This window comes from Tenrec ecaudatus, chromosome 16, assembly GCF_050624435.1.
Source record: "Tenrec ecaudatus isolate mTenEca1 chromosome 16, mTenEca1.hap1, whole genome shotgun sequence".
In the NCBI taxonomy this organism is placed as follows: Eukaryota; Metazoa; Chordata; class Mammalia; order Afrosoricida; family Tenrecidae; genus Tenrec; species Tenrec ecaudatus.
In genome coordinates, this window is record NC_134545.1 from 91,350,983 (window position 1) to 91,363,971 (window position 12,989).

Below are 12,989 nucleotides of genomic sequence, written 5' to 3' on the forward strand. Positions count from 1 at the left end.
TTTTCCTTTCAGGTTTGAGCTTTATCCCTACACTCTTCTGGGAAGCCTTTCCCAAATCAGCACACATTCATTGAGTGCTTACCAATCAGTGCAGCAAGGGAAAGGGAAGTAAAACATCTAGAGCAGGAATCATGAACAGAAAGATTTCTACATGATAGTATTTAAAGCTTATGGGGAAAGGTCAAAAAGATAACTTTACACACTCACATACATGTATATATATATTCTTTTTGTTTTGAATACAGAGAAGGCATTTAGCACTCTCTGCTTCAAAGTTACATTTTTATTTAGGACTTGAGATGGCAGAGGTCCTAATTAACCCGAAATCTTGGCAAACTTCTTCAACGCCTAGATAAAGCACACTACACAAGCAAAGCCTTTAGTAGAAAGGGTTTTTGAAAAAAAAAACCAAAACAACAACAGATATACAGGAACCCACACAGCAGGTCCTTCGGGGGCTTTATTTGATGTGTAGAGGAGATTGAACCTAGCCTGAGGAGCTTCCTGTACACGCACCTGAAGACCAAGAGAGGAGGGCTCTGTCAGTCCTGCGTCCAATGTAGGTCCATTGTTGGAAGATTAAACCACAGCAGCAAATGTAACCACATGTAAACCAAGAGATATCGAGGCACAAGTTTCGGTGGTGTCCAAAATAAGACCTAAGATCATAAATTGTGGGGGACAGAGTCCTGCTCAACTGAGCTTTAATCACGCATGGTTTAAGATCAAGGGCAAGTGGGAACTCTTGGGTCCCTCTGTCCCTTGGTCAACCTTGGGGTTGGACCTTGGGGTCCTCAGAAATATCTCAGGACACCAGGGCAAAGGCAAGGAACCACCAGTGCTTTCTCAATGTGGTTCAGAAGCTTCAAATTCAAACAGGTAGTGATCTCAGGCTGCCCAGCCATTAGTGCAGGCCAGACTGCTTTGTTTTGGTTTTTGATCTCATTTCAAAGTTAGTGCAGTACGATTCCTATGCCCGCCATTGGGCAGCATGGCTGATAGGGATTCTTACCTCTGGGAGTGCTGTCCATGTAACCTAAGTCTCCCGGTATTCGTTGGAGTGAGCCAAGAAATGCCAGACACGCAGTAGGCACCCGGTAAGGACACATTGCAAGGAGGTGGGCATTTGGAATATCGTTCTGCTGTGAGTAGTCTCAGAAAAGCTTGGGAGAAAATCTGGTCGATTTATCGACTGGTGTCAAAGAAGATGCCAATTAGCAGAATGCAGGGGCAGGCCTAGGGCAGACTAGCTTGAGCACAAATACTTTTCTAGTTCTTGATCTCCGCCAGCACCCTGCCACTGGCCAACGGTCTCGAGGGAGCCTGTGGAACCGTGTGAACTTCTTTCCCAGAAACTGGTCTTTTCTGCCACAGAATTGCAATAGAAAGGGCAGGATGCAGGCTAACCTGCATTGGATTTCTGGTTATTCTACCGAGAAAAAGCCATGGTGGTACAGTGTCAATGTCCAAGAAGTCAGCAGTTGGAACCCATCAACTACTCCACGGGGGAAAGACGCTCTTGCTGCGTCCATCAAATATAAACATGTATGTGAAGTATTTAGGACAGCATCTAGCACGCTAAAAACACGCCAAATGATGGCTAGAGCTCTTATTTAAACAGCATTTTGACATCTTATACACAATCCAAATTAAACTCCATTAAAATAAATGTGTCATCCCAAAACGATGATGGGAGGATTTACTAACCGGCCTTGATCACTTTTTCAAAGTGTGAGACCCACTGAACGAAATGATTTGGGGTGTCCTTCAACTCTGTGAGAATGGGTCTGACCAGATTGAGGGACTTCAAAAAGTTTCAGCAGAAAATCCCATTGTCTTTTCATTCCATTTCTCCACGAACTTTTGGAAGCCCCCTTATGCATCAGAAACACGACCCACTCAATCTCCCTTTTGAGAAGTCCTGTACACGGTCATGTCTTAAGGCTCTTAGAAATCTGTTAAAGAAGGGGGGCCACAGGAAGTCAGGGTGCAGCACAGCACCCACAAAACACACACCTTCCTTCTAGTTCTTTAATGTAGGACTCTCCCCACTATCATGACCCCAGTTCTACCCCATAAATCCTGCTAGAACAGAGCATGTACACTGGTACAGATCAGAGATGGAAACACAGGGAATTCAGGACAGATAAATCCCTCAGGTCTAATAATGGGAGTAGAGATACCAGGAGGAGAGGTGAGGGGGGGCGGAGGAAGGGGAAACTGATCACAATGATCTGCATATAACCTCCCCCTAGGGGGACAGAAAAGAGAAAAGTGGGTGAATGGAGACAGCAGTCGGTGTAAGACAAGAAAAAAAATTTTAAGAAATTATCAAGGGTTCATGAGGGAGGGAGGGTGGGGGAAGAAGGAAAAAAATGAGGAGCTCATACCAAGGGCTCAAGTAGAAAGAAAATGTTTTGAAAATGATGATGGCAACATACGTACAGATGTGCGTGACACAATAAATGTATGCATAGATTGTGATAAGAGTTGTAAGAGCCCCCAATAAAATGATAAAAAATTAAAACACTTTAAAGAAAAAAAGAAAAAAAAGATACTGCTCCTGGAATCCCTGTGGGGTAGCTCTCCCCTGTCCTATAGATCGCTATGGGTCAGAATGGACTCAACAGCAATGAGTTTCTCCTACTTAGCGCCTACTTGGTATTATGTAGAGCTACTTTGCCTTTCTGGGTATCTATCAGCTGTGCCCTTTATAAAATGGCAAGGATGAGGATACACCCCCCCCCTGGCCCTTCTAAAACCACCATTTGGGCTCTGTGATTGTTAAATGAAATAATCCATGGAAAACACTCCCACCCCCAAACACATCCTGTGCCCAGTAAGGCTGGGATCTAAATGGTTGTTAGCATTTGGTCTAATTCCAAGCTTTCCATCTCTTTAGAATTTACTCTGCTTTTGAAAACTTCTGCCTTGGTGGTCCTATGTGTTGTTCACATCTATGTACACAATCTGAAGATCAACAGAGAAGCCAGACTGGGGTTGTTTTTCCCCCCGCAAAACTCTAAAACAGTGTTTTCTGAAGTGTTTCCCTGGATGTGTGTGGATGTGTGTGTGTGGGTGTGTGTGTGTGTGTGTTAAGGAATGGGGCACTGGAATGATCCAGGGGAGCAAAAAAAGCAGATACCTATACTTTATCTCAGATGATGGACCATAGTAAAAAGTTTTTCAATGCCAGATGGATGTGAAGTAATTTATTTTGATTGTTTCCTAAAGGGAGTGGTAGATCGAATACACTTGAGAACCTATCTTTAAATTATAGCCCAGAGGTCTTAAAGGCTTGAAGAAAAACAAGCAGCCACTTAACTGAGGAGCAACAAAGCCCACATGGATGAAGCACACCGACTTGTGTGATCATGAGGTGTCAATAGGATCAGGTATCAGGCATCAAAGACCCAGGACAAAAAGTTATATCATTGTGAATGAGAGGGAGTTCAGAGTGGAGACCCAAAGCCCATCTGTAGGCAAATGGATATCCCCTTACAGAAGGGTCTCGGGGAGGAGACGAGCCAGTCAGGGTGCAGTATAGCACCGATGAAACCTACAACTTTCCTCTAGTTCTTTAATGCTTTCTCTTCCTCTCTATCCCACTATGGTGACCCTAATTCCACCTTACAAATCTGGTTAGACCAGAACATGCACACTGGTATAGATAAGAGCTGGAAACACAGGGAATCCAGGAGAGATAAACCCCCCAGGACCCATATTGAGAGTAGTGATATCAGGAGGGAAAGGGGAAGGTGGGGGGAGAAAAGGGGAACTGATCACAATGATCTACATATAACCTCATCCCTGGGGGACAGATAATGGAAAAGTGGGTGAAGGCAGACATCGGACAGTAAAAGACATGACAAAATAATAATTTATAAATTATCAAGGGTTCTTGAGGGAGGAAGGGTAGGGAATGGAGGGATAAATGAGGAGCTGATACCAAGGGCTCAAGTAGAAAGAAACTGTTTTAAAAATTATGATGACAACAAATGTACAAATGTGCTTGACACAATGGATGGATGGATGGATGGATGGATGGATGGATGGATGGATGGATGGATTGTGATGAGTTGTATGAGCCCCCAATAAAATGATTTTTTTAAAATTATAGCCCAGAACCTCCCCATCCAAGCTGAGCTATCCAGGGCCTCCTGATGTGGAGCTGGGCCTCTGGGTTTGATGCTCTGAGCCCAGAGGCAAGAACATCCAGGGGCCAACTCCGACCGCTGAAAGCAGCAAATTTCAGCTCTTCTGTGGTAGCTTTTCTCACTCAAGTGGAACAAACTGACTTGCTATATTTTTTCTCCCTACTGCTCCCAGAAGGCATGAATTCACACATCTCAGAACCAGATTCTCCAATCTGTTCCCACATCACTGGGCCTGCTTCAATGTGCCCGACGATCTTTGTTACCGGGAGAACGGAGTGGACGGGAGCTGAGCGTAGCCCTGCCAAGGAACATGTTCTCCATCATTTGAACCAAGGTCAGGGCTGACCTCAGTTAGGTTGAACCGAGTGAATTCATGTTTTAGATTTCCATATCTTGCCCTATCAATGCTGATGCCTGCCCCAGCAGAAACTTGCCTTGCTTGAGAAGATGTTGCTTTTCTGAATAAATTCTTCGACTTCTATGTTTTACTGCTGTCAGGTACTTTGGAATTGGTTACAACTCATAGCAACCCAACATACAACAGCACACAACACAGCCATTCCTATCTTTGAGCCTATTGTTGCAGTCACGGTGTCAATCCATCTCCTCGAGGCTCCTCCTCTTATTCACTGGCCCTCCGATTTCTTAAGTATTGCATCCTTCACCAGGGACTGGTCACTCCTGACAACATGTCCCCAGTATGCGCGACACAATCTCTCCATTACAGTCACCACGCAGGTCAACAGAGTGCAGAAGATTTGCCAGGAAAACAAGTCCTTCCGTGTGAATCTCTAAAAGGCCGACTTAAGGAAAAATCATGAAAAGGTTTACTTTTTCTTACTTCTAAAGATATAACACGAGTACTGGATCTCACTCGAATTTCAAAACAATTTTATGTGAATTTATGAATGAAGTATAACATAACTACAGGAATTTTCCCCTCGTCGTTAACTGCATAGTGAAGCTTGGTGTAGTCACCATGTCCGTCAGCCGCCACACACACCAAGAGAAAGAAAATAACCAGCACTTCAGGACCCCAACTTAAGCGGCCTCCACTCAGTATCCTGCTAATGGTAACAATTGTTCTCATGTCTATCGCTGTAAGTTATGTCTGCCTATTCTTCGATGTAAGGAAATAGAATCATAAAATATATGCTTTCACTACGATGCATTTAGCTTACTGGGCGTGAGACTCATCTTTACACGGAGACATCACTTTTGTTTGTTCGGTATTTGCTTTTTTTCATGGCTATGTATTCCAAAGGGGTCTGGGAAGTGCGGTGCGTGAAGTGTTGAACTGGTAACCCCAAAGGCTGTGGTTTTCAAACCACCGGTGGTCCTGCAGGAGCGAGGGGGCTGTCTGCTTCCATCAAGATTACAGCCTCTGAAACCCTACAGAGCAGGTCTACTCTGTCTTCGAGGGTCACTGTGAGTGGGAATGGGCTTGGTTTTATTTGTATGGTATTCCATTGCGAAATATATTTTATTTTTCCATCATACTCTTAGCATGTTGAGTTGTTTTCAGTTTGAAGCTCTTAGGAATACCGCTGCTATGCACGTAATTTTGATGCACACGTGTAGGCGTGTTTGATGAGCACATACTTTGGCATGGGAGGCACCGTGGTCAAAGTGGGCAGCTTGTGACCCAAAGGTCAACGGTTCACCCCCACCTGTTGGTCTGTGGATGGTCAGTGCGGCAGCCAGACTGCTTCCGTAATATGTCAGTGTTGAAAACCTCCTAGGGTGGCCATGAGTGAGAACAGATTGGAGAGCAATGGGTTTGGCTTTATATATTTATGTGGACAAATACTGTGTCATAGGGCAGGCTACAGAAGAATGCACAGGACGCTCATGATTGTGCGAGCTATACACTCTTTAAGAAGGCACAGAAATCATGATGTATTATGAGACTATTTAGGTGGTTTCTACCTGCTTTAATATTTATTTCCCAGTAGCTTCAGCTGTATTATTTTCCCTATTCTTTTTTGTGTGTTTTTAATTAATCAAGCGTTTAAAATATCATTCCCATCCCCCCTACCAACAGCTGGACAGGTGGCCCTTCTTTTCCTCTTCCTGTGAATAGCAGGAGAGACATTCAGCGCGTTTTGGTGTCTACTGTGAACAAGTGACCCAGGGGTCAAGCACTTAGCTGCTAATGAGATGTTCTGCACGGGATACCGATGTGAGAGTTCGCTTCCATAAAAATGGTTGCTTTTGTTGTTAGATGTCATCGGGTTGTTTCCAACTTACAGTGACCCCGTGACAACAGAACAAAGCCCTGCCCAGCCTGTCCCCATTCTCCCCACCGTCCCTGTGCTTCAGGCCTTTGTTGGGGACAATATGCAGATCCGTTTGTCTGCCTGAGGATCTTCATGGTTGTCGTGGACTCTCTACTTTTCCAAACACAAAGACCTTTTCCAGGGGAGCTGAAGTTGCAGCCCTGCTTCTAAAGGACACCTGACCATCCTTCTTTGATGATCCGCCACCCTCCTGGCAGTCTAGGATAGATCGAGTGCTCCTCTCCAACACTATAATTCAAAGGCATCAATTTGTCTGTAGTCTTCCTTATGGATTGTCCAGTTTCCCTGGCAGGTGAGAAGATACTGTGGCTTGGGTTAAGGGCACATTGGCTCTCAGAATTACACCTTTGCTTTGTAAGCCATTAGAGAGGGGGTTTGCACCGGATTTCCTCAATGTCGTCATGTGTCACTGTGTTTTCCGAGTGCTGCCTCTGTGGACATTGCTTGTGGATCAAGGTAAAATAAAACCCTGGACAACTTCAATGTTTTCTCCATTTGTGAAGATGGTGCATACTTGGCCCTGTCGTGAGGGTTCCTGGTTTCTTCCTTTTGAGGTGTATCTGTAGTGAAGGCTGCAGTCTTCATTGGTAAGAGCTTTTCATCTTAGCTTTCACCAAGCAAGTTTGTGCATCTGCATATTTGGAAAACCCCAAGCCGCTCTACTCTATCCTTTAGGGTTGCCATGAGTCAGAATCACCGTGATGGCAAAGTTTTATTTGTTCATTCAGGGTTTTTGGTTATTGTTAATATAAATAAGTACTTTTACCCATTTGCAGACATTTCTTAGACCTTAGAGCATTTTGTTTTTGTATACCTTTAATCTGATTCCAACTCAGAGTGACCTTATGTGAGAGTAGAACCAGCCCACTGGGTTTCTGAGCTGCAATCTTTCTGGAAGTGGATAGCCGGGTCTCTGAAACTAGGAAGGGAGAAGCTGGTGAGTTCGAACCCCTAGTCTTTGATGAGCAGCTGACAGGAATCATCGCTCAGCAGAGCTTTGGTTTATTTGCCCACATATGTCTATCTTGCGCATTTCCCCCCCATTATTTCTGTGCTACTGTTTGGGATCAAGTTACTTCTGTCGGAAGAATTTCCTTTAGTATGTCTCTTTCTAGAAATCTCCTATGACTCCTCTGTGCATTTGTTAATCTGAAAAAAGTTGTTATTTTACCTCAATGGTTTTGTGGTAGTTACATAATCTGTTGTCAATTTGCGACTTAGGAACGGGTGGAGTTTAGCCTGCCAATTAGGTCACAGCTTGATGACCTCATTTGGAGGCACTATGGAGATAAACTGCTCACTGGAGGTGGGACACACTCTTACTCCCTTGGAGATTCTCTACTGACAAAGGCTCACACCCTGCAGCTGACAAGACACATGGAGCTAGGCTAGTGCCCTGAGCCGGAGAAGCCACGTGGAGACCCTTGCCACTGGATCCACAAGATTTTCCACCTACTGGCCTGTGATCTTCCTGCATTCGGCATCATTGCATGTGCTTCGTGAGTCTGAAGAGAAATTTATAGATTGGAATTGGACATATGAGCTAATATTGGACTTATGGACTTGATCTGGACTGGGCTGGGATGTTTTCTTAATGTACAATTACTCTTTATATAAACCTCTTTTTTATACCCATATGTCTCTATGAATTTGTTTCTCTAGTCTACCCAGACGAACACAGGTTTTCTGTCCCCATCCCCCACACCCCTACCCCTCATACATCAAAGATATTGTTCCTTTTTCTTGGCAGCTTTTCACATATCTGCGTGCCTTTAGATTTCAGTAGTTTGAATATGATGCACTCATTAGTGCCTTTTCTTTGTATTTACTCTGCGTGTAGCTTGGTGATTCTTTTGAATGTGTGTGTTGATAGCTTTCAGCAGTTTGAAAATCCCCAGTCAGTCTCTCTCTCAAGATAGGCTCTGGCTACTTCTCTCTCTCTCCCTTATGAGCCTTTAACTGTCAGCTGTGTTATCCTGCTTTACCTTTCGCCCATTAGTCTTTGCTCAGTGCCATTCCCTCTCCTCTGCATGCAGCAGCTGTGCCAGTTCCAGCTGCCCTGTTCCCAGTTAACTGATCTGCTGCTCACAGGAGTTCCATCCGCTATCAAACTACATGATTCCTTCATTTTGATGATCCGAGTTCCATATCTACAGCATCCGTCTGATAGTTACTACTAATTAGTACCCTGGCATTAATGTTTTGATCTTATATTCAAGAACATATTCATCACAGTTGTTTTAAAGGTCAATTTTGATGAAGCCAGTATCTCAGACAATTGCTGATCGTTTTTGTTATTTCTCCTCTCTTTATCCTGCTTTTTGCCAATCTTAGGATGCTTCTTGTTTTAGGAGCTACTCAACATTTAATAGGAAGAAACTCAGGTAGAGACCTTAGTTCTTAGTTATTTTTTTAGTCCAAAGAATGTTTACTGTAGTTTTTATCAGGTATAGAGTTTAGTGTGAACCACTTTAAGCCACTTTGATCCACTCAGGAACTAAATCGATGTGAGGCTGGATGTCAGCGTTGAGAAAAGCTGGCCCAATTCTGGATTGTCCCTTCTCCTGGGATAGAGGTTTCCAGGAATCCAAGGGTTAGGACAGGAGTTGTGTATCAGGGCTCTTCTCCCTGGTATCTGTGAACTCAGTTTTTGTCTCTCCAAAAAAAAAAAAAAAAGTAACGCTTTCAAAGACTTTGCTTAACTTTATACATTCTGAGTAATTACTTTGTATTTCACTAGTGTCATTTAGGCCTTTGGGAACACTTCAAAGAGAAAAAACAGTATTATTGTGCTCTTTCTCCATGCGTCCCTTCCCTTGGGGGCCCAGATTTGAGACCAAGCTGTCTTATTAGCCCTGAAATCTGATTTTCATCCTCCCAGGTCAGTCCAAGTGTACCAGTGTCTACTTAGTCAACCCTTTTTGTGTGGGCTTCTAATGTGAATCTGCACCTCTTCTGTGTGGCATGTGAACTAGCAGAGTTCTTAGCGAGAAAGGTTAGGCTCACCCAAATGAGTCCCCATGTCTTCAGGAAAAACACAAAAAAACCTTTTAACTACTCACATCTTCTTAGCAGTTCTCCCATGCTCCTCTCTCTCCCTTTGCTTCTCCCCTCCCCTCCTCCCTCCTTCTCTCCCACGCTTGCTCCATCTGCAGATATATTTGGGCTCCTTCAAGCTACTGTCACAGCCTCAAGCGAACGTCTCCACAGAGATGATTTCTGTGAAATGTGAGCAATCCCAGTTGGCCAAAATAGCCCAGTGTCTTTCTAGTTCCCACTGAAAAATTTTGGAGGAAACAGTATTTAGAAGAGTGGATGTGACTGAAAGGCACTCGTTAGAGAAACAAGAAAATTAGGTGAGAACCTAATTTTCCGTGTATTGTCTTCAAGCCAGAAACATTGATATCATCTGAGCCCAAGATTCAGATTCATTATTTCACGATAACCTTTCCTAAAGAAATTCAAATATTAACAGTGTTATATCAGACCCTAGGAAACAGTTCTAGCCATTTCTAGAACCTGGGAGATTTCTTGAACATCTTTGGCCTTTTAGATTTTGTATTGTTTTCTTTTGGAAACACAGTATATATAACCTATGCTCTTATTAGAAATGCCTCTTCTTGGGTCCTGCCCCAACCTACTGAATTAGATCTGTGGAGAAGGGGGCCCAGAAAACGTTGCCTTAAGAAGCTCTTTGGGTGACTCCCATGCAGGTTAGTGATTGAGAGCTACTGGGATGCTGACGAGGCAGCTGGAAGTCAGTGCTGCCGATCTCCTTTGTAATCTCACGACCGGCTTTTAAATCCCTTTAATGTCTTCATGGGACACAGCACAGTGCTAGCCTTCACTTAGTTGTGCAAGTAATGTTGTCGCAGCTAGGATCATCTGGTCAAATAATAAGAATACTTATTCTTCAGGGACATCCTCCCTTTTCACAAAATGACCCAAAAAATGCTATGTACTTTCTAAAGGTACAATATATGGCACGTTATGTAGCATCTATATGATCAGAGATTGCAGGCAACCGTAACTGGGTGAGAAATAGTGGCTACGCATGGTGCTATCCATAGGGGGCTGCAAAAAAACAGGAGCTGTCAGTTGCCCAAGAACTTGTGTTCAATTAAGTTCACATTGGCCTCAGTCCTCTGGACGTGACCAGCGTATCACCACCACTGGAAAATGAAAGCCCAGGTTTCAGCTCAAAAATGGAGGATTTCACACCATATTACAATCGTTATGTTTGCGTGATAAGCCTATTTCAAGAATACCATTCATATATTCTTAAAAACAAAGCAAGACCATTTTGCTAAAGCTTCTCAGAAGACAAGGTTAAATCCAAACTGAACTCCGCGAGGTAAAAAGCCTGAAATCAAAGCAAAGTAAAATAATTGGAGAAACATGTCAGGGAATTGGAGACAATAACATGAGCAACAGCATCAACAACATAAAATAAAAATAGAAGACAATTTCAAAAAATACTGAGCATTGAACACTGATAAGGGTAAGAGCAACACATCAAGAGAATCACAACGTCTTCCCGAAAATGGCTTCTTCCCAGGGGAAGGGGAAAGCCCGCCCTACCTCCTCCAGTTGCACCATGAGAGTCACATTGTGTCCTTGCTCCGCAGTCAGCTTTCCATCCGAGGTGACAATGCGGAGTCCCCGTGGAGCCTTCCCAGGACACTTCTGGGGTTTGGCGGTGTACTGTTCTCTGACTCCATCCGTGCAGTTATTGGAAACCACCTTCCTATACCTAAATGGAGAGAAGCTCAAGTCATGGCTCAGCTCCCTCTAGATCCTGTCGCTCCCAAGCTCTGAAGCTAGACTTACTGTCTAGCCCAGAGGGATATAAACAGACAGACGCCTTTCATGATGCGGAGCGGATCAGAGCCAATTTCCATATAGCACCCAACAGAGAGATGATGGGCCGGTCATGAAGAAATTGTACCTGTTGTTAACCAACCAGTTCACTCACTTACCCTTTTAGTCAGCTCATCAACTGATGAATCATTTCTTCATTTGGTGGCGATGCAAAATGCACAGTAGGTGGTTAAATCCAACTGAACCCCAATAGGTGTGGACAAAGTGGATCCCTGCTCTCAATGAGTTTATAACCTCGATGCAGACACATACAGAGAACATCGAAGACATCATTTGAAGCCTAAATCTTACGTGGCATGAATGAGTCATACACGTTAAATCGAGATTTGCAATTCAGATAAGGGAGAGATGACCACGGTGTCACTGATCACCATTACAGTTCAACATTAGATTTCATATAAGAAGTGCCAGTGGTGGTGCAGTTCAAAAACACTCGGCTAAATCTGGAAGGTTCTACCGAATCTTTCATGAGGGGTTACATTACTAGCAAGTCTGATACACCCCTATGTCAAGGGCACAGACTGAATAAACCCTTGCTACTCCTTTGCTTACACTACTTGCTCAGAGTCAATGGAGCGGGGGCGGGGGGGGGGAAGGCGGGGGAACCACTTTACAGATTATTCTACTCTATTTTTCAAATTATAGGAGCCCTCGTGGTGTATTGTCTTAGACTTTGGGCTACAAACCACAAGGTCAGTAGTTTGAAACCACGAGGTGCTCCCAGAGAAAAAGAGGAGGCGTTCTGCTCCTGTGAAGAGTTGCAATCTCAGAAAACTCCAGGGCCAGCTGTGTTCTGCCCAATCGGGTCACCATGCCTTGGAACACACTCGATGGCAGGGAGTTTGGTTTGGGGTTTTATTTACTGGATTGACAGCTTGGTAGAATCTGTGGGATTAGGATGGCTAATCTTTATGACTTACGGCTCATTATCGTTTATGGGGGCTTCACAGCAGCCACTTTATTTCCTCACATCTTGATTTGCCAAGTCTTCTTGTCTAAGGTGAGGGGTAGAACCCAAACTGGGAGATATCAAAGCCTTTCTACTCTCTAGATCGATGGATAATGGTATACAAATGGTGGGGCCACACATAGTTTAGGCTTCTTGGACTGTTTGGTGGTTGGGGAAGGTGCTGAGCTTTGAGGTGGAAGACTGAACGAAGCCATGGGAAAGACACCGAGAAAGAGGTGCAGCTGGGCTCCAGTGAACGCTCTTAATAACAACTGGTGGTCGGAAGCCTGGTGCTGTAGTGGCCACTCAGACTGCTCACTGCAGTTCAAAACCACCAGGAGAAAGACTGGGTTTTCTAACTCCTTTAGAGAGTTCCAGTCTGAGAAACTAACAGGGGCCGTTCTACCCTGTCCTATAGGGTTGCTATGAGTCAGAACTGACTCAACAGCAGTGAGGTTTTTCTTTTTTTTGGGTGGTGAGCCAGATTTTGCCTATGTGTTTGAGTTGTCCAATCCCTTCAAGTCTAACAAATGCTCTTTCTCCAGTTGCTGAGATTCAGCATCAAACACTGGAGAGCATGTTTAAGGGAAAAAAAGAAAAAGAGGACCTGATGCAAAGGGCTTAAGTGGAGAGCAAATGCTTTGAGATTGATTGGGGCAGGGAATGTGCAGATGTGCTTTAAACAATGGATGTATGTATATG

The 12,989-nt window shown here is 44.1% G+C and overlaps 1 protein-coding gene across 4 annotated transcripts in view; it reads right to left on the reverse strand.

Moving 5' to 3' along the window:
- The window catches only part of SORCS1 (sortilin related VPS10 domain containing receptor 1), a 630,965-nt gene that overhangs the window by 85,168 nt on the left and 532,808 nt on the right, over positions 1-12,989 (reverse strand). For all 4 annotated transcript variants that reach the window (XM_075534299.1, XM_075534300.1, XM_075534302.1 and 1 more), the window contains exon 18: positions 11,039-11,210. In XM_075534299.1, the coding sequence (XP_075390414.1) occupies positions 11,039-11,210 (172 nt within the window). The remainder of the gene's footprint in view (positions 1-11,038; positions 11,211-12,989) is intronic.